At 44.3% G+C, this 20,955-nt stretch overlaps 1 protein-coding gene across 2 annotated transcripts in view; it reads left to right on the top strand.

Moving 5' to 3' along the window:
- Positions 1 to 243: 243 nt before the first annotated feature.
- The window catches only part of TBCEL (tubulin folding cofactor E like), a 28,468-nt gene continuing 7,756 nt past the window's right edge, over positions 244 to 20,955 (top strand). The window contains exons 1-9 of one of the 2 annotated variants that reach the window (XM_019547058.1): positions 244 to 296; positions 1,674 to 1,783; positions 3,477 to 3,716; positions 5,771 to 5,920; positions 7,979 to 8,118; positions 11,319 to 11,500; positions 12,544 to 12,800; positions 17,322 to 17,448; positions 18,221 to 18,337. In XM_019547058.1, the coding sequence (XP_019402603.1) occupies positions 3,701 to 3,716; positions 5,771 to 5,920; positions 7,979 to 8,118; positions 11,319 to 11,500; positions 12,544 to 12,800; positions 17,322 to 17,448; positions 18,221 to 18,337 (989 nt within the window). In that variant the 5' untranslated portion in view covers positions 244 to 296; positions 1,674 to 1,783; positions 3,477 to 3,700. The remainder of the gene's footprint in view (positions 297 to 1,673; positions 1,784 to 3,476; positions 3,717 to 5,770; positions 5,921 to 7,978; positions 8,119 to 11,318; positions 11,501 to 12,543; positions 12,801 to 17,321; positions 17,449 to 18,220; positions 18,338 to 20,955) is intronic. The other variant, XM_019547059.1, reaches the window with a different exon arrangement.

Genomic DNA, 20,955 nt, shown 5'->3' with positions numbered 1-20,955 from the left:
TAATTAATTTCTAGATACAGTTTCAGTTAAATCACGGTAGACTGTGACTTGATTTTTTTTTTGTTTTAAACCGGAAATTGGGGATTTTTCTTTTCTTTTCTTTTTTTAAGCGGAGAAAACCATGACGTCATATACCTCGGCCCCGCGATCGTGCTCCCCCCACCCCGCGGAGCCGCAATGCACGCCGGTCTCGAGGCGGAATGACTCCCGCGCTGTCTCCACGGCAACGCCCCCGGCGCGCGGCTCACGTGACCCGGCGCTCACGTGATGTTTGGCGGCCGACGAGCTGCTTCCGGGTGAGCGCGGGCCGCGGCCGGCGGGCGGTGAGCGCGGGGCTGGGGTGGGGGGACCGGACTGGGCCGGGCCTGGCCTGCTCCCTCCTCCCCTCCCTCCGCCGGCGGCCCCGGCCCCGGCCGTGCCAGTAAACACCCCCTCCGTCCCGCCCGGGAGAAGGAGATCCACGTCCCCTTGGGGCCGGGCCTTGCCCCCCGTCCCTTGCCCATCTCCTCCCGGGCTCAGGGCAGTGGTTTGCCGGCCCTCCGGCCTTCACGCATGCCCCGAAAGAGCCGCTTGCGAGGAGCCGGCCCTCCTGGCTCTGTTTCCAGGTCACCCGAGAGAGGAGGACCAGCTTCATTTCTGCACATCTCTGTTGCCTCCTGGGTGGGCTGGGCTGATTGGGGTGGCGCGGGGATGTGGCGTCCCACTGCCGGATGTTGGTTGTTTTTTGTGTATTGATCATCTCTGTTCCCCCACGATGCTGGAGAGGGAGGGAGGGGACTTCCTGCTTGACCACTCTTGGTTGTGGGTCGCGCGAGTGCAATGGGGACAGATCCCTGGTTTCGAAGCTGATTTGCACATAGCTGTTGGTGAGGGTTGCAGCGCGTTTCATCGACCCTTCAAAAGACCCCGCATGCTTTTCTTTTCAGAGTAGCTTTGAGTGTGTTTCTACCTCCCCCATTGCCTTTTTAAAAAGGCCTGCTTTTGGGGTTTAAAATTAGGCCGTGCCCCTTTAATTGTCCATGTGCAACATACCCCCCCCCCAAAAAATGTATGCTTTGTGTCCTGCCCTCACACACGTGACACGTGTTTGAAATACTGTGTGCTGTCCTTGCATCTCTTCTTAACTCTTCCTTTCCTCCCTTGTCTGTGCAAGTGATGCAGCTTCAGGAAAGCACTGGCTATCAGGAGTGTTTGTTTTGTTTTTTTTAGTTAGCTGTTCCCGTTGTAGCGAGGGACCATGGGTAGCTTAAGACCCCATATATAGTATATCCTCTATTGACAAAATTGGTTTGTTGAAGCAGTGCTTCAACATGAAATATATTTGTGTTTCAGAATGAATAAAAGATCATGGGTAAGAGTCTATCTTTCAATTTAGCAATCAGGACTCATAGTAGAGATGATGTCTTTTATTAGATATCATAAGATTCAATAAGATTTTTGGCAAAAAAAATTCTTTAATTGCAAGCTTTTTCGGGTGTTTGTGCCCAAAAGCTTGCAATTGAAGAATTTTTTTTGCAAAAATTGTGTTGGTTTAATAAAGGGTATCGTCTCTACTATGAGTCCTGGTTGTTTTTTCCTCTGGACCAATATGACTAAAACCTGGATACTCTTCCAACTTAAAGAAGTCTTTGGTGTTAGGAAACACAACTTGTTGATCTCTTTTTCCCCTCCAGTTGTGTTGAGGTGACTGTCTCATGTGGAATTTATCAACCGATGTTAGCTCGGTGGGTGAACAGGAGCGGAGTTGACTGAAGAGGAAAGTGAAGGAGAGGAAGCTTTATGGGTGAGTGAATTCAAGCTGCTTCTGCCTAAATATTTAATTTTTACATGTTCAAAAATAGAAGGTCTGAGTGCCCGATTGGAAGCAAACACCTCTTTCTTGGCTACTGGGTTACAAGTTATATCTTAAGATCGGGGCATTTCTACCCAAAGCCTTGATTATCAAGGTAAATCACTCCTGTGGTATGCTGCTTGTTTCAACATCAGACGAAATGCTCCTTTCCAGACAGAGGGGCTTTACTTTGAGTATTTTCTTTCAAAGGCTACAGGCTACACCACCCGACTGAAGTCATCTCAGGGAGGGTGCACCCTTTCCACTGCAGCAAAAGGTTTGAAAAGAAAAATTGTTAGAAGGTGAAGTGGTAAACTCTGATAGAAAAAATGCAGTGAGCTCTTTGATGTCGATTCAGATGGAACCATGGCTTTAAGACCCAAAATGTCTTGTGCTTTATTGTACTATATAGTGGGAGTCTGTGGAGCTTTTACCTGTTAAACATAAAACTACCTTTTATAGGATGGCAGTAGGTTTGGGTCGTTTCACTCCTTACGATACTTAATTCCTTTGTCATGGAGGAGCTCTAACAGCTCGTGACCAGAGATACAGAGTTAATCGATCCGGGGAGAAGCTAAGTTTCAGTCTCCAAAGAATTCCTTCTCAACACAAGGAAATCGACACAGAGTTTTCTCCTCTTTGACTCACAATCTGTCCTTTGCCCATACCTCTACTGGATCCAAGAGAGAGTAAAATAGCAAGAGAGAGTTTTCTTCATGAGTGTTAGCTAACAATATTAGTCTAAATGTTCCCTCACGAAAGGACCACGGTCATAAGAGGGCACGCGCACTCAGGGAGCACTGGAGCTAGGGTGATGAAGGCGAACTTACAAATCTGAGCTGACCTTTCTGCTATAGCATAAATCATTTAATTATTTTATGCCATAATTGGAAAGGTCAGGCACGAGCTGTTCAATTTTGACCTCAGTTATGTTTGCAGCTGCATTTCAGACGACATGGGATAAGTTTATGTAGGTTTGGTTGCAATTTGATTTCTTTCTTTGAGACGCTTCTTGGGCTTTATCCTGAAAGCATAGTATCAAGCGCTTTTCACCAGAAGATCTCAAAAAACGTGTTACAAAGGAGTTCATTGTCATTGTGGTTTTTCTGGATCAGGCTACTTTTTCCCTAAGATCCCTCAACAGACCAGTGCCACCTGGGAGTAAAGCCCAGAACTCCTGAGTCATAGTCTAGGACCCTGTCCACTCTCTTGCTGTGCTTTCCTGTGGCTTGGGATACGCCATGTTGGAGCTGTTTTTGTATGTTGGTAATATCAGGATCAAGGCCTATCATTTGATATCAGTGGTGTCACGTTCTGTGCTATATGGGCCGTGTTCAGCAATTGAAAGTGCTGAGCCATAGTTCTTTTTGGCTGTGCTTATCAGCAGTGAAAACTTGCACTTGCTCAGCTTTGTTCCCACTCTATTCTTATGGGGAGCATTGCAGACTCCAGGATGGCAGTGTTTTACTGAGGAGATGAAAGTCTCAAATGGTGTCCTCAGTGCCTTTTAAAGGGGATGAGGGGTGAAGGGAATGCTGTTTGTATTTCTGTGTTGTTCTAAGCTTTCAAAACACTCTGTCATTGCAGAGATTTGACTTGGACTGTGAGATTCACTAGTCTTTACAGGTTTCCCCTGCTTTTCCAGAATGCATTGGAGGCTTGTTTTTGGAGCTGGCCCTGGTACTGAGTGCTTCCTGTGACTTCAGATGAATCTCAGACATGGTTTCTTTTGATCAAAAATGCACTGAACGGATGATTTTTAGAGCCACATGTAGCAAACCAGGGTGGATTAGCAAACTTCCATCTGGAGTATGTACAGGATGCCAGTCACCTCACTGTAGGTGCCAAGTAACTTCCAGCTGACATGTGATGCTAAGCTATGCAGGTCAGCCCTACACGGAGCCCTTGGGTTTGGCATATGAGGGGCCCCTGCTTTCTGTTTTTTCTGGTCTTTCTGCACTGTATGATGCCTAGATACCAAGGTGACAAGCATCTTCAAAATACAGTATGTTGCTACAAAAATGAGTAGGCAAGAAATTATTTTAAGGATAAACGCTGTCTTTTTGCATTTGTGCTATTGATCCATGGCACAGCTTTAACATCCTAATGAAAAGCCTATCTCTTTCCATTCTGCACGCATATCTGAGTAGCAGTCCCTGCTCATCTCTTTAGGAAGTGGCCTGCCTAAAAGAAGGCTGATGCCATTTTGGGGGGGCTGAAACTTGCTGTCAATGAAGCCCTGCCCTTTATGATGGTTACCTAGAATATATGAATTCCCCTTAGGGGTCTAATTTTGGCTCTGATAGCACTGTTCTGGCCCTGGGCTTTGGTTTCTCATCTGTAAAATGGAAGTACTACTTCCTAGCCTTACCAGTGTTCTGTGAGGTTTCATTAATATTTGCAAAGCCGTATACATTCCTTGCAGTGAAAAATGAGCAGTGTAAGTGTGAGATGTTATTATGATATCAGTGGCAATTCAGTCACTTCCACTTTCAAACTCAAGAGTTTGGGTTTTTTTTAGTCTTGTCACAGCCATGATTGTATTTCTCTCTCTGACTTTTTAACTGCTGCGCTTTGCATGCTTTAATAATTGCTGTGTGTTATTTATCTCTTTTTGTCACGTCTGTTGCATTGACTAGCAGTCATAATATTTGTATAGTGCCATTCATTTTTGATGCATCCTGGTGCACTTTAAGAAGTGTATGCATATGATAGCGAGGAAGGACAGGCCCTTCAGGGGTGGAGCACCTCAGCCAGGCTGACTGTATGCTGCACAGCTTTGGTGGTGAGTTTTTGGCTCCAGATCCTGGGCCAAAGCCTAGTCCATGAGGTTTAAACGTCCCTGCAGAACGGAGGGGGTTTTAATTTTTATGATTCTCTTTAAAGCACGCCTGCGCCACAAACTGCACAGAACTGAGCACACCTGCTGCAGAAAGATGAAGGGCTTAATTGACTGCCACGATTCAAAGCAGTTGATCTGAGGCAGAGTTTCACAACCCACGGGTCGTGACCCAAAAGTGGGTCGTGAGAATACTTGAAAGGGTCGTGGACAAACTACAAAAAAATGTGGGAAAGCACAGCTGGGTCCCCCCTTGCAAATTGGCAGCATTCCAGCCTGCAAGGGGCTCCTTGGGGCAGTCGGCACTGGTGGAACGTGGCCAGGCACTGAGACTGTGGCAGGGCAAAGGAAGGTGGCAGGGAAGTCCCTGCCCCATCCAGCAGGGGAAAGGGCAGAGGAGAGATGTGTGGCTGGGCTGGTGGCAGCCTGAGCTCGCAGGGGCAAGGTGACTGGAAGATGCTGCTCAGGGGGCAGGAGGGGCTAGGACCAGGCTGCCTGGCATGGCACAGGAGTCGTGTGTCTCCCCCCCACCCCCCACCTCTCCAGTCCATGCCAGGTCAGATTCGCTCCGCTGCCACCCACGTGAGCCGGAGCTACGGCAGCCACTGCACTCTGGCCCAAGTGGGACAGGGACAGCTGGGGACCACTCTGGCATGACTGGGTAGGGGCAGGAGGCTGTGGGTCGGGGAGTCAACCCCAGGATGGCCAGGGAGCAGGGGACTATGGGCCCTGCAGTAGTAGGACCGGCGGGGTGTGGGTCAGGGACCAGCCAAGGACCTTTGCAAATAGGTCCCAGTCAGAAAAAGGTTGAGAATCACTGATCTAGGGAGTCTGTAGGAAGTGCTTAAAATGGAAGTTAAGATCACTAAGCAAGTCCTTGTAACTAGGGGTGGCAGGGGTACTGTCCTGAAGACTGTTTGGGAGTGAGGGCACTTGTGTTGGGGAAACAAAAAGGATACTGGTATTAATCTTCTCATTGCTACTATCCCTCTGGCCTTTTTTTCTTAGCTATTTAAAGAAGTAGAATGAAGTCCACAGCTCTCTGCTGGAGAGAGTGGATTAACAGTGCATTTTTTGTTTTCTTACTGTGTTGACTGTAGAAGTCCAAGAAGAAAATATGGATCAGCCCAGTGGAAGGAGTTTCATGCAAGTACTTTGTGAGAAATACAGTCCTGAGAACTTCCCGTATCGTCGTGGTCCGGGAATGGGGGTGCACGTGCCAGCAACGCCGCAGGGATCACCTATGAAAGGTAGGGTTTCAGGTCACTCTGAGCATGAAGAGTGTTGGGACTGAGTGCCTACATTCATCTGACTACAAAAATCCCACTGAATGGCTAAGCCAAACGATCACACTTGTGTTGTTGTGTGGTTTGTCATTAACAATAGAGTTTCTAGGTATGTTATGCTAGCACCCTGTGGGTGTTACTTCCCTGTTTTCTCACTTTCGGTAAGGAAATTCAGAGATGTACGTGAAGTTCTACTGGTCCAAAGTGCATCCTTGTAGCTCCTAGGAGCCAAAAGATTTGTATCTCTATTTTTAAGGCCTTAACCAGAGCTGGGTCAATTTTGCAATCTCTAATCTTCCCACCCCCCCAAATCTGGGTTATAGGATTTTCTTTTCACTTTAGTCGTACAGTCTTGGTTTAAGAGGAGCCACACCAGAGCCACCGTACTGTTACCCCTGTTGGTTATTTCTAGTTGTAGTTGTAGTTTAAATTTCCATCAGGTCAACTTATATCATAAACTAGCCCCAAGGAAGTGTGGGGGTATGCAGGGAAATTAGTTGGATGAAAATGATAAGTAACAAGATTTGACAGAAAGGGAGCAAAAGGGGTCAAGTTCAGTCAAGGACAAAATATACTGTGTGCTATTCAGATTAATCACAACAGAGGATCTCACAGATATTTTTGCTGTATCCTCTATTTAATACACTACACGCGTTTTTGAAAACAGGGTTCCATCTTTATATTCTGGGTGTCCCTAAAGTATAGTGTCTGCCACGTATTTGAATCTTACGTAATATTTTGTGAGTTCTGAATCTATTTCACTGTGTTCATGTTCCATCACTTAATTAGCTTTTCACTTCATAGAATCGCTTGATTATTAGAATTAAAATCGTAAATCGTATTCTGTGAGTATAAGCTTTTTTTTCCACTAGCTGTTAGAATCAAAGAGTCAAATGCAATGAAGTACTGAAACTGCTGAGTTTCTTGATGAGATCGTGCACAGGCTTTTTACTTGTTCGCTTCACTGGTTATTAAAATAAAAAGTGCACTGCCTGACGTGATTCTATCAATTGGCCAACTTGGTAATCTAAAAATACATCATAAATACTGAAAGTATAGCAGTATCATTTAATGTTAGCCACAATTAATGAAGCAGGAATTCAGAAATCTCATCACCCCATCTTATAATTCCCTATCTTTGCAATGTACCTTTTGTCATGAGGTGGTCAAATATGGAGAATAAAAATTTTACTATTTTAAGGAAGATAATATCTTTTGTTGTGTCTCATATCTTGACGGGCTTTACAAGGACATGTCAGAAAAATTATTTTGTACTTGGAGGTTGCGAGCTGCGTGATGCCTTCTATCCATCCATGGAATTTCCATATTGAAACAACTTCCTGCTATTAATCAAACATTCTTTAATTTTTCTGTTGGATTTTCTTCATTTAGCAAAATTAACCCATGAGTGTGTGCTTATAACATAGGCATGCAAATCTTTACCTGCATTACGACAATATTTTAAGGGTGTTCTGTCAGATCAGAAGCGAGGTACCAGTGTAAGGTGGGTGAGACCAGTTACTCTTCTATAAACTCTGTGATCTGTAGAATTGCTGCCACAATTATTTTTAATTTCAGTGGATTTTTTTTTTGAAAAATAAACATGCCTTTGCATTTGCTAACTGAAATGTTTTGGCCTTGTAACAAGGCACGAAAGCCTAAAAGTAAACTGTATTAGACATGGAATTTAAGGCAAAATGATACTTACTAATCTGCTTTCATTGTCTGGGTTGAAAGAAATGCAAATAGCTGGTAGAATGTTTCAGATCTTTAAAATAAAAAAACCTGAAGTGGTGTTTGTAGCAAAATGTATTATTTAGTATGTTTTATCTTTACTTTGGAATCCCTTTAATATGCAACCAGCACCTGGAAGATGTGAATGGTTAAACTGCTTATTAATTCTTTCCCTTTGCTGGATTTCATATATGTCTGGTTTGTGTGCCCTGAGACCTAGGGATGAACTTACCTAGCTAGGGAAAGCCAAGGCTGATTGAAAGGTATCTTGTTCCTCTGCCGTTTCAGATCGTCTCAACCTCCCAAGCATTCTAGTACTGAACAGCTGTGGAATCACCTGTGCAGGAGAGGAGAATGAAATTGCTGCCTTCTGTGCTCATGTGTCTGAGCTGGATCTTTCTGACAATAAACTCGAAGACTGGCATGAGGTAAAATGGCTATGCATGTACCTTGCAGAGCAGTAATACCTTCTGCTCTTGCTGTTTGTACTACTTAAGTTTTTTATGAGACTCTTCTCAGTCCTTTCAGCGTTGGCAAATGCACCCATCTTCATCGGTTCAAGTTCACCTTCGAAGATTGTATATTACTCTAGCTGTCAGAGTAAATAAGCTTGATGAATGTAACTCATTCAGGCACTTCACTTGGGGATTTATAATCTCACCCTGTAGGTGACAAATATATTTTCCATCAGTGCAGAGTAGTGACAATCCTAAAACACCAAGAGGTTAATGAGCAGTGTAGATTATTTAATTGCAGGAGCGTAGTCAAGTGGTCTTGAGGGCAGGTAGTTAAGACTCCGAGGTTCTGCTCCCAGTAATGTTGTTTGACTTGGGTTGTTTATCCAGTCTGTCTTCAGTTTTCCTGTCTTTGAAGCAGGATTAAGAACACCCACCTATGTCAGGGGGGTGTTACGCAACTTCATTTAAGGCTGGTGAAGTACTGTGAGGTGCTTGGATGAAATTTGCTGTACAAATGCAATACGTTATTAGTGGAATAAATATAGTACATTTTGGTGTCCTGTCCTCTCGCCAGCTCACACTCTACTTTTATCCTACTATTAATTACTGGAAATTGATAGGGAAAAGACCCAACATGAAATCTTAAGGGTGGTGGTTGTTGGGTTGGGGGGCTTTTTGTGTGGGGGGTGGGTTAAGTCTCTTAATCCCCAGTTATTCGAACGTCCTGTTCCTTTAAACTAATGAATAGTGTCTTGTTGGAAGTCTTCTCCCTTCAGAACAGATGTTGCAAGGCCAGGGACAGCAGTGAAATCTTCCTTATCCAGCCTCCACCTCAGCACTCCCTGGAGGAACCACCTTTGTGGTCTCATCTCCGTTGCTGTTCATCCTCTGAGGCTGCCAGCTAGAGTTGATTAGTGACAGTGGTGATGATAGTGCTATGATAACAGACATCTATTTATTAGGAAGTAGGGTGAAACGAGTAGCTTGTGTTGCTTCCTAAAAGTCCACTAGATACTAGTTCACTGCTTCCTGACTCTGCTTCTTGTAGGCCTACAATATTATTAAAAGCCATGGTCAGTTGAGAGATGCACATATGCTCCCTGCCTTTTCTACTCTGCTTTCTGCTTCCTGTCCTGTGCTCCCTGCCACTGTGGTGCCAGTCTCCTCCCTGATCTGTCGCATGCTACAACATGCCACTTGTGGCATGCATGCTGCAGGCTCTCCCCGCCCCCAGGCTAACCAATCCTTAAAACCCGTCAATGAAAACTAAGTACACTGTTCCAAAGCTTAACTATCCTTTTAATTAGAAATATCTACTATCATTTCCCCTGGTTGCAAATTAAGCCAGCTACTTCTTGTTTTGCCTTTGACAGGCAGGGAGAACAATTTGGCACTGTCTTCTTTATAACACCCTTTTTTTTTTCTAATTGCGTGCAAAAGTGATCGCATTCCCCTCTATTTTCTCTTCTCTAAAGAAATCTGTTCTTTCAGCTTCCCTTGTAGATTGTGTTTTCGGAATCCTTTACAGTTATTTGTTGCTTTCCTCTGTGCTCTCTCCAATTTGTCTACATCTTTCTTCAAGCGTGGTGCCAGAAATGGTATGCTGTCCTCCAGATGAGGCTGTGCCAGTGCCAAGGAGAGCAGGATAATTACCTGCCATCTTATGCATGGCACTTCTGTTAAAATCTCCCAGAATGATATTTTGCCTCTTTTGCAACATCATTACATTGCTGTCTTGCATCTGGTTTGCAGGCCATTGTAACCCTCACATCATTTTCTGGAATACTGCTGCCTTCGCAGTTATTCTGCATTTGGTATTTGCACTTGATGTGTCCTTCCTAAATGTTGAACTTTGCACCTCTCTTTATTGACTTTCATTTTGCAGTTCTCGGATCCTTTCACCAGTTTACCAAAATCATTTTGAATTCTGAGCATATTCTCTAAAGTGTCTAGCGCCCATCATCCCAGCCCGGTCTCATCCCCAGATTTTATAATTGTGTTCCCTATTCCATCATTCAAGTAGCTAAATAGAAACACTGAATAGGATTGAACCCCTGTTGGGACCCTGTTGGATTGGTTTGAGTCTCACAGCAACCCAATAGCTGTTTTTGGAGCATGTTTATCGAATAGTTTTGTAGGCCTTTCTAGGAACTTCATCTAGACCGTATTTCCTTAAGTAGCTTATGAGAATAGCCAGGCTTATGACAGTGCCCATGACAGAGTCACTCTTTCACTTCATCTGTTTCCCTTCATTTGCTAGGCCCATTGCCCTGTTGAAGAAGAAAATTAGATTGGTTTGACATGATTTGTTCTTGTCCTTCTCTTACCCCCTAAATGTTTACAGATTGACTGTTTAATCATTTGTTCCAATAACTTTACACATGTTGAAGGTATTTTAGACAAATACCTGCCTAGTCTCATGCCCTAAATCTATATTCTGCACCTTTCAGACATACATGTGTGTCTGGCTTCTCTGTCTTCCTAATCATTCACCCCTTACTCCCTACTGATATACCTCCAGGTGCACACCTGGTACATACCAACAGCACAGCTAGCCCCAAGCACTGTTATACGAATGTTCAGTTTTGATTCATAACCTTCCAGCTTCAGCACCATGTGTTTTAAGAAAGATGTTTTCCTGGAGTAATGGAATCTAATAAGGAATTCATTGTGTGTACAATGAGCTTCTATCAGTCTTTTATTTTAGGCTCGTAGGGAGCAATGGAAAACTGAGCAATTGATCTGTATAACCACCATAAGGTCAGAGGCCATGCCTTTCCTTCTTTGCCCAGAGAAGGGTATAGCAGCCTTTTGAGATGCTGGCTTCTCCTGTTTGCCGTTTTGTAGACTGGTGCTCAGGTGAATTTTATGACCTCTCCCAAGGGGTCTGCTTTCCCTTATCAAGTTATTCTAAGAGAATAGTTAAATGAACTGTTGAGGTGAACGAGCAATTAGCCAATCAATCTAGATCAGTGAATAGCTGGAGTATGAATTACAGATAGTTATCAAGAAGCCCTATTTTTTTACCATATAATTTCTTTGGCACAGTCAGACTGGAGGGTCCCTTTTAGGAGATGAAATTTTATTGCACAAGGTCTGATTACTTCCTGATACACTACTTTCTCTCTCTCTCTCTCTCTCTTTTTTTTTTTTTTTTTCTCCCAACCTAGGTCAGTAAAATTGTGTCAAATGTTCCCCACTTGGAGTTTCTAAACCTGAGTTCCAACCCTCTGAATTTGTCAGTTTTAGAGAGAAGGTATGCTGGGTCTTTCTCTGGTGTCCGCAAACTTGTGCTCAACAACAGCAAAACTTCCTGGGAAACGGTCCACACGATACTCCAGGAATTACCAGAGTAAGCATGGGGAGCTTGGCATGGAGGAGAGGTACCTGCTGCATGCAGGCAAAGTATGTCTGTGCCAGGAGAGGTGGGAGTGAGTGGGAAGAGCAGAGGAGAAGCTTCATTTCTTTGGGGTTGCACTATGTCTGTGATGCTCAAGGCACACTTTCTCAGTCTAAATATTGGTGCTGAGTTAATGGATTATAGTCCTGGTTATTTAGTATGTGACATCCTTTCTTCTGAGTCACTTCTGAATGAATGGCACTGGACAGTGCTCTGCTCATAGCTTTTGGATGAGATGTAAATCTGAGGTTCTGGCCACTGGTCATTAAAGATGTTGTCATGTTTTTCATGAATTGACTTTGTTTGATTTGTCTCTCAGCCAAAATCCCACTTGGCAGTGACAGTCTGCCTCCCTGAATTTCCTGGACAGTTTCATCTGGATACCAGGTTTCTCTGTAAATCCAACCTTACTGCTGTATACTCAGCTTTAATAAAAGCAACCTTAACTAAGCATGTATTATTAGGACATCTCACAGGGAACCAGTTTAGCCCTCTTATAATTAATAGTAGCAACCGCTATTTATCTGAGGTGTTGGTAGCATAAATTAATAGGGATTTTAACAAGAATGCCCATAACCTTGGCTATGAAAAGAAATGTTCATTTATGCCCTATAATACCTGTGTCCATGTAAGTGCTGGTTTAGGCTTCTTGCAGGTGCAACAAACTCATGCATTTAGGCCAGAGGTGGTGGTACGATGCCAATTTAGAGTGCTTCTGTGTGTACATGCATTAAGTGATGGATTACTAGGAACACCTTTGAAGTTTAAGAAATGTTAGTAGCAAGTTGCCCCTGTGACGTGCACTTTCAACTCTTGGTGAAGCAGAGGTCTGGGTGAAAACATATCCCAAAGTCAAAAGATTCCCAGGATGCTTTGGAAGACCTTGTGTTGCGAATTGTGCACAGTCCATGTTTAAGCCATGTGCGTAGGCCTCTTGAACCATTTCTATTTCACAGGGACTCTGGAACTAAAAGTTTGTTTCTTTCCCTGTGCAGCTTGGAGGAGCTCTTCCTGTGCCTTAATGACTATGAAACAGTGTCTTGTTCTCCGGTTTGCTGTCAGTCTCTCAAATTGCTCCACATAACTGACAATAATCTTCGGGACTGGACTGAAATCAGAAAGCTTGGAATTATGTTTCCGTTGCTTGACACGCTCATCCTGGCTAACAATCACGTAACGACCATTGAAGACTCAGAAGATTCTCTGGCAAGGCTGTTCCCAAACTTGCGGTCCATAAACTTGCACAAGTCAGGTGAGGTACCGCAAGCAGCATCCTCTGTGTTCCATGCACAGATGATGCCAGTTGAGCTGAGAGAGGGGGAGTAATACTCTCCTCTCAGTGCAATCTAAACGTATGCTTGAACAGGGTGGGAAGTGTGCTGTTTTGCTGTAATGGCTTCCTGCACCTTTGAAGGCGCATGCTGCAGTCAGCGTTGCTTTCTGTTGGTTGCTGCTGCATTAAGTAAATGAGGACAGGTGAGGAGGTGGTGGATGAAAAGCATAAGCTATCTGCAGTAAAGTGGGAATGCATGTGTTCATTGGTGATATATTGGAACCTGCCATCACCTTGGGCCCTGTCTATTCTGGCTGCTAACCAGTCTAAACAGAATTGATAAATGCAGCCCAAAGAGGACTGCAGTACAAGTATGCCTGTATCACTAATTGGGCTAGAGATCCCTTACGCCATGAATTGTTCCCTCTCTGCACTTGCCAGCCAGACTGTATTAGAGTGCAGCTAGGCTCTACTGAGGGAGCAGGCCAGGCTGCAAAGTTCTTAGGTCTGGATCCAAAGCCTCCCCAGATTTATGGGGTGGATATTAGTTCTTCTTTTCATAAGCCTTAGGTACCTACAGTATGCACATATCAGGAGTAGGATTCTCAATATCTGGAAAAGCAGCAGTTACTGTGAGGTAAGTAACTGATCTCTGCTGGATTTGGGTCATGGTGTCTCTGGACCTATAACAGTTTTGAGGGTGGGTCGTGTCAGGGCAGTGTGGGTGGACTTGATGTGATCTCATGTGTGGAGTCCCCAAGTTGGAGCTGGTTCCCAAGATCCCGAGCAACATGCAGACTTTCTGTAACATTTTTCAGTGAGGCTGCAACTCTTGCGATGAAAGAGATGGATGTGTTTTGCATTACATTTGCCATTGACCCTGATCTAAGGTTTAGAAATGCCATAGGAGCCCACTTGCTCATGGCATTGCTCTGAGAACACGCAAGGAGAAGCCAGACCAATCACTTAGGAAAACAGTGTGAAGAGAAGAGGGCGAGCAAGAAAGCAGCACTCTTCCCTACCCCGTCTCTGTTCCTTTCAGCTCCTCCAGCTTCTAGCACTTTCTTGTTCTCCAAGTAATGGTTTAGGCTCGCATGTGGATCTGCTGCTATCACGCAGGTGTAATAAGCAAGGTTTGCTGCAGTGATAGAGCCGATATCCTAGCAGTGGACTTGTAGGAGTGGGGGAAATGACCAGTGGTGGGGGAATGAAACAAAAAAACGTTAACTTGCAGGTTGCTAGAGGCCAGCAGATGTTTTTTGCCTTCAACTCCCCATGTGTTCTGGGGAGGAAAAAACATACTGGTAGCTGGAAAAAAATGTTTGTAACTGAGGAGTCGGTCTCTGTTCCGAGGTCAGATTATAGTAAAACTACCCGCAAGATTCTGGCCTTGGCTTATAGGGGCATAGTATCACAGTGGTACGTGCCAGGGATCAAATTTTACAAATAGATCCCATGGCCTGTATTTGCCTTCCATTCCAATGGCATCCACATACTGATGGAATCGAGCTTACCAGAAGCCGTGTTTTAGGTTTCTTTTATAGGTCCTTTTCTCAATAGCAGCAAGCGCATGTTGCAGTCGATGATGTGTGGTCGCTTATCGTTGGCCCCATCTACTGTGCTTCCTGGGCTGAGTCAGAGAACCTAGGCTTCAAGTAACCACAATTAAAAACAAAAAACAAAAAAAACCCCAAAAACAGTTTCCTCTAGCAGTTATGATGGACATAAAACAAACAAAAAAAACCCTCTACCCAAATTCCTGGTGAATTCTTGTTCCAGTTTGGCTGCCTTATCATTGGTCACGACTCCTTCTTATCTCTTCCTTCCCTAAAATGCCTTTTAAAGGTTTTATTATAGACCTATTTAATTCATCATGTTTGTTGTTGCTGTTGATTTTATTATTACAAAGCCTTAGAGGGAGGGCTTAACAACATGTTGTTAAACACCTATCACAGGCATCAGTATTCTCCGTAAGTACTAAACAAATAATCTAAAACTTCCTATAGCAAGACAAATGGAATTTTTTAGAAGTAATTTGCTGAATTGTTGCAAGAGAACTGCCTGCCACATGAAGGCTTCTGGCTTGGCACCAGATGCACCAAAGTCCTGGATACTTTGTAATGCACTGATGGTCTGAGGACCAAAAATCCCAAGACCCAAACCTGAGCTAAACCTTACAGGTGGGAAGAAACCTTGACAACAGAGTCTGTGAAAACTGATCATTTTAAAACCATCATAACTGCTAGAGGAACCCAAAAAACTGCCTAAATAAAGGCAGGGCATGAAGCCATCTATTGCACAGCTGTCCTCTAGCTAGCTATGATGTAGTAGATGAATTGAGAAGGATCACTTCACAGGCAAAGCACTGCGCCACTCCTTCAGACAGAGCAGGTACTAAAATTTGGCTTATTACTACAAGTTTCCAATCTTCTAATTTTGTGGAGGTTGAATGGTAGGTAGATGTGAAACTTACTGATACCCTAATGTAAGTTTAAGAAAACATAAAACCAAACCCCTTGATTTTACTCATCCCTCTTCTTTCTTTAAATTGTCATATGCTGCCCCATGGGCCAGTCTAGTACCTGCCACTTTTGCCCTTGAAATCGCTGTTGCTACTCAATATTAGTGAAGCTGCAGCATAAGGAATTGTATTACGTAAAAACTAATGCAGGACCAAGGTCATCAGTGACTTGCTCCTTGTCCTTCTGGTTCCTGTAGTCTAGCAGAGAGCGGTATTTTTATGGGCATCATGATGGGGCCTGGTGGTGGGAGTTCCACCACATTTTAATGTCTAGAATGAACACCTTCAGCAGCATAAAAAGGCTGATCTCTCTTTCAAATGCAATTGTCTCTAGCCACCAGATTTCCTCTAGGTATATTTAGCACTTTGACCTGTAGAGGCCAGGTTTCTACCTTCCTCCCTCCCTTTCCCCTTGGGAGGCAACGGTGAGTTTAGAAGATTAATATGACCCAAGTACCTACTGGCCTTTTTCTGCCTTTGAAATCCATTTACATCTGACCTCGTGACTCTAGGGACATTTGGAATCATAGGTTGATTTGTCTAGTATATTGTACTTATGTGGAAGGAAGGAATTGTATTGTCCTGTAAAGTCCCACGCTACAAGTAAGAATTGTTGTGATTCTGGTCTGAGATCATTGCAGTGTGTGCCACAACCAAAGCGTTTGGCCATATGGCCACATCCACATGAGCATAGACATTTGTTTCCCTGGGGATAAGTAGTGGCACACCTTGTGCTGCTGCTACCTGGCCCTTGGGAACGCCTGTGCCATGTGGCCTCTGGCATGTGGCAGAGTAGGGGAGGCTGGGGCCAGCACTGGGGTGGCCCCAGGAGCCTTACCTGGGGTCCTGGGAGCCTCCTGGTGCTGCAGCAGCAGCGATCCTGCTGCTCGGAGCCTGGCCGATTTTAGTTGGAGTGTGGCTCCAGCTAGCCAGGCTCCAGTTTTTTGGGGCGATTGTGTGCTGCCCCCGCATGCACTGCTCCACATTTTTTGTGCAGGTTTTTCTTTTTTTTTTTTTTTTTTTTCCTGGGGGGGGGTTGACCCCTTGATCTCCAGGGGCCAAAATCCACCCTGCAACGCTTTTACCTTGCAGCACAGAAAACCGCTGAATGCGCTGCGTGTGGTGCTGCAGATGTTTCTGCAGCGCCACATACCGCACGCCCGTGCTCGTCTGGACGCAGCCGGTATTTCCTTACTTGGATAAGTTAAATTAGGCCTCTGTTTTTATTTTAACTGATCTCCCATTGACGCTGTTTCTTTTTATCTATTTTAATGGTGAAAGCCACGCAACAACTTGCAGTAAAAGTGCACAACGTTTGGTACTTAGTTAGGCTAAACATCTGGAATATTTGTGTGAGAAGCATGATGTATAAAGACATTTGCCTCTGAGTGAATGGAGGCAAAGGTAAGTATCAGTCTTAATCCCGTTATGCGATCAAAGCAGCACTGTCGCATGATCTCTGCTTTCCTCACAACTTGCTTCCATTTTCAGAGGCTGGAATTGGGCGAAGATATTTTTATTAATAGGTTTTATGGATTAGGGAATGGGGTACTCCTAGCGTGCACATTCAAATCAAATCCAGGATGATACCTGAAAGCTATTTGATGACAATTTGGCAGTCCTGAAGTGATGCCTGTCCTGTGACTATTACTACTGGTACTTAACCAGAGTTTTTATTTATTGAAACATCTGTCATAATTGTTGGCATGCAGCAGAGGGGCCGAGGTCTAAATGGGACCTAGAGACTAAATTGCTTTCTGCCATTTAGATTGGTAGGATGCCATATGAGCGTGCCTGCTGCCACTTCATGTAGGCAGCAAAAGGGATTCCACCTCCTGTATTTCACAAGCAATAAACTGGCTTCAAACATCTCCAGTTGTCATCCTCCCATCTTGCATGCTCTTTGGTCGTGTCTGGCATTCTTTGATGTATTATACATGCTTTATGTGTTTATTTAAAGAAGCCATTTCTTAAAGCAGGTCTACACTGCTGGGGAGACATTGACAAGCTCAACTCTTTCCCCAAGCTTGAGGAAGTGAAATTGTTAGGAATCCCTCTTCTACAGCCCTACACCACTGAGGAGCGCCGGAAGCTGGTAATAGCCAGGTCTGCTAGTTGTTTGATCTGCTTCATAAAATGCTGCACAATCCCAGGATTTGAGGCAAAACAATCAATATGTGAGCGCATGGAGGGAGGAGAAGAATGTGATGGGGATACTGTTCACATGTTACAGATTTACAGTCTACTTAGCTATATTAATTGGCTTTTCTGAGTAAGAGAGGAACACAGAAGTTGAAAGAGCTGAAACTTGCTTTTGGAGTTCTCAGGTCCTTTGGGTGTCTGTGAGCACTACTTTTTAAAGGGTCAGTAGTCAAGACCTCTGGAAAACACTCGGGCCCCTTTTAGGTCTTTCATTTTGAGACACCCAAATCACTTGTCACTTCTAAACTCTTAGGTCTGAGTGTCTACTAGGTCAAACAGGTAGTTTGGTCTCCTAGTTGTATTTCTGGCTTTTCTGTTGGGTGCTATGAGTGAGTTTTGCTTGTCTCAATTTTACCAACACCACGAGGAGTATAATGACAGTGTACTTTTGTCTAAGGCTAGTAACAAATGTTTGTTTGCAAAGAGCTTTGACAGCTTCTAATGGCTTGCAGTAGAAGGTGGGCGTGTGTCAGATTATATATAAAACTTGTATGTACACTTTCTCTAAGAAGCTGCATGGGACTTGCTTGCTTTAGAGAACATGATCTTAGGGTCTAGGCTATGTTGTGCGATTCCCCCTAGTGATAGAATTGCACCAAGCAGCTCTTGCCTATCGCTGATCATCCTTACTAAGTTAACATGTTCTCACTAAGTCTCTCTTGGTGTCTACAAGCAGACTGCCATCTGTCATCAAGCTGAACGGGAGCGTTGTTGCTGATGGGGAACGAGAAGATTCGGAGCGCTTCTTCATTCGGTATTATCTGGATTTCCCCCCGGAGGAAATTCCATTCAGGTACGAACAACCTGGAATTCAGTGAATATACAGCGCAGAGGAGAGAACAGTTTTTACAGGCTAAAGAAGGTTTTGCAGGCTAAATAAGACTGTAAAGTAAGGCTGACTCTGATAAAACCAAAAAATGCCTTGCCCCCTCCTGCATTTTTCTCTGTCAGTGTATATTAATTGACTTCCCCAACCCCCCAGCCATACAGTGATTGTATCTGGTATGTTAGTGAGTCACTCATGTCAAATCTGGCTTCAGACTGCCCTGTCCAAGAGCCTCTAGGTAACGGGACTGTTCCCTTCGTTGGTTTTTGAGGGCAACCCACACCTCCGTCTAACCAATCCCCCTGCCTCCTGGAGTTCCCTGAATCTACACTGATTCTTCTGTCAGGTGGCAGTGTTAAGTGGCTTGTTCTCTTGCATATCTCATGAGTTGACTAGTACCAGCGAGAAAAAGATTTCCCTCTTTCTTTCAAAAACTCAAATCACAGGTTTGGTGGTTTTTTGTTGTTGTTTTGTTTTGTTTTTCCCCCTTTGCCAGACAGATATGCTCAGAGGTCAGGTGATCCGAGTAAATGAATGGATTTTGAGAGCAACTACGTAGTAATGTCTATAACCTAAGACATTTAGTATTTGTTAATGGAATGAGGAAGGCCATAGTATTTCACACAGATGTAGCTTGCATCCCAAAGCCCACTGCACTTTTCAGATAATGAAATCTTGTATGTTTTCCCATGAGTAGGTAGGTAGATATGAGATCCAGGGAGTTCAAGTGAATGGCCTGCTTGGACCCACAGAGTCTGTTTCATTGCTGTGAACCGAATGCAGAAGTCCTGACAGCTGGCCCCCTTACGCTAACAGGCAAAATGTCCTCTGGTTACAAAGCTGATTTACTAGTGCAATAACTACATCAGATGGCTAGCACAGGTAAAATGGGAGCTGCTGGTAATACTATATGGATATCCGAGGTCTGTGGTGTTTCCTAGAGGATTACTAGGGGTTAATTCAGGCTTGGGCGGATTTTGCACTTCACTGGTTGTAGAGAAGAACAATACGAGTGTCTGTCCCTTTGAAGTTTACCTGGAAAGGTCCTTGTAACCTCAGGGGGCCTTCAGGTGGGAAAACTGAAACAGCATCCTCTGGAACTAATGCAAATACAGTCCTTTCTCAGAAGAGGGAGAGAGGCATGGACGGCAGGAGCTTTGGCTCTCTTTCCCCACGCTGAATGCAGTGTCTGAAATGGACTAGATTCTGCATAAGCCTTTAGGTGGGACTGACAGAAGTGTTGGCATCTTATGGATGAAGGTTCTTGGAAACAATAAGACACTTTGTTCCTGCTCCTAGTAAATAATGCTTTGTTTTGAAAAAGCCAGCGCATGTCATTGCATTCACAAACTGGTCACAACTTCTGAAGGACAGACTTGCAGGGCAACTAAATCTAGCCAGGCCTGCTGAGTAAACCCAGTTAAGAACCCTTAATTTAAGTTGTTCCTTGTTCCTAATCCTAAAATGAACTAATACGTTGTTTTTGGAGAAGCTGTTTTATGTCACTGCATTTGCAAGCTGGTTACAGTCTCCGAAGGATGGCATTGTAGGGTAGCTGAAGCCAGTCTACCTGCTGAGTAAACCCAGTTGGAGTATCCTAGTTGACCACATGTAAGAGTTGGAGGATTCCAGCCTGAAAGAAATGAAAGAGTGTGCTCACAAAAAAACCAAGCTGGGAGTTGGAGGTGCAGCGTACCCTGTCACTGATACGGGTTTGATTGCAAAAGGGTTTTTTGAGAAGGGCTAAGAGATGAGAACTCAATTTCTTGTATGCAACCTTTAAATGTTTTCCTGCTTAGTATGAGGGAATTGGATCTCTGCTTAGATACCACAGCAGTGGGTGTCCTATACATATTGCAATGATAAATTAACAAGAATGGGATGATTTGGGTTTAGTCTCGCTTGCACATCAAGCTGTCATGAAGGTTGTGTTTGTGCAGTACTCTGGTTCAGTTTGGGATCCTTGGCACTTTAACAACCTGAAATATTACAAATACTCCTAACTTCCATAAAGCTGGTTTTAAATGTAGAGTGAGAGCCTTCCTGAACAACTTGCTATCTCTTCACATTATCTATGTAAGACTTGCAGGGAAGTAAGGGAGACTTGTATCCCCGTCTGATTCCTAACCTTTAAACACAGTTGCATCCATCTTCCTGATCAATGGGCTCTTTGTTTGAACTCCTTCATCTGTACAGCAGCTCTCCAAGACCTGTGCAGCTATTCAAGGCTGTTTTTTCCATTCCAGAGAACTTGTGTGCCATTTCAGAATATTTTCAGACTGTGCTGCAGATGGCTGAGGAGGTATTGCCAGTGCTGTGGTCAGGTTTCATTTCCTGGCCCCTTTTGCTACCCCTGGGGTCTCTTGCAAAGAGCTGCGTTCTTTCTGGAGTGGATATTTTTTTTTTTTTATACCTCTTTCTTCCTCCTACCTCAGAATTGGTCCGGACGATCTTTACCCTAGGGTTCTACAGGAACTGGCTGGGGTCATTGCGGGACCCCTGGCGCGGCTCTATGAGCACTCGTGGTGCTCTGGTGAGGTGCCGGAGGACTGGAAGAGGGCCAATGTGGTCCCTATCTTCAAAAA

Source organism: Crocodylus porosus, unplaced genomic scaffold (assembly GCF_001723895.1).
Source record: "Crocodylus porosus isolate Cpor-Errol unplaced genomic scaffold, CroPor_comp1, whole genome shotgun sequence".
Lineage (NCBI taxonomy): Eukaryota > Metazoa > Chordata > Crocodylia > Crocodylidae > Crocodylus > Crocodylus porosus.
Note: the sequence above shows the minus strand (reverse complement) of the source record. Positions and strands in the feature narration are given on the sequence as shown.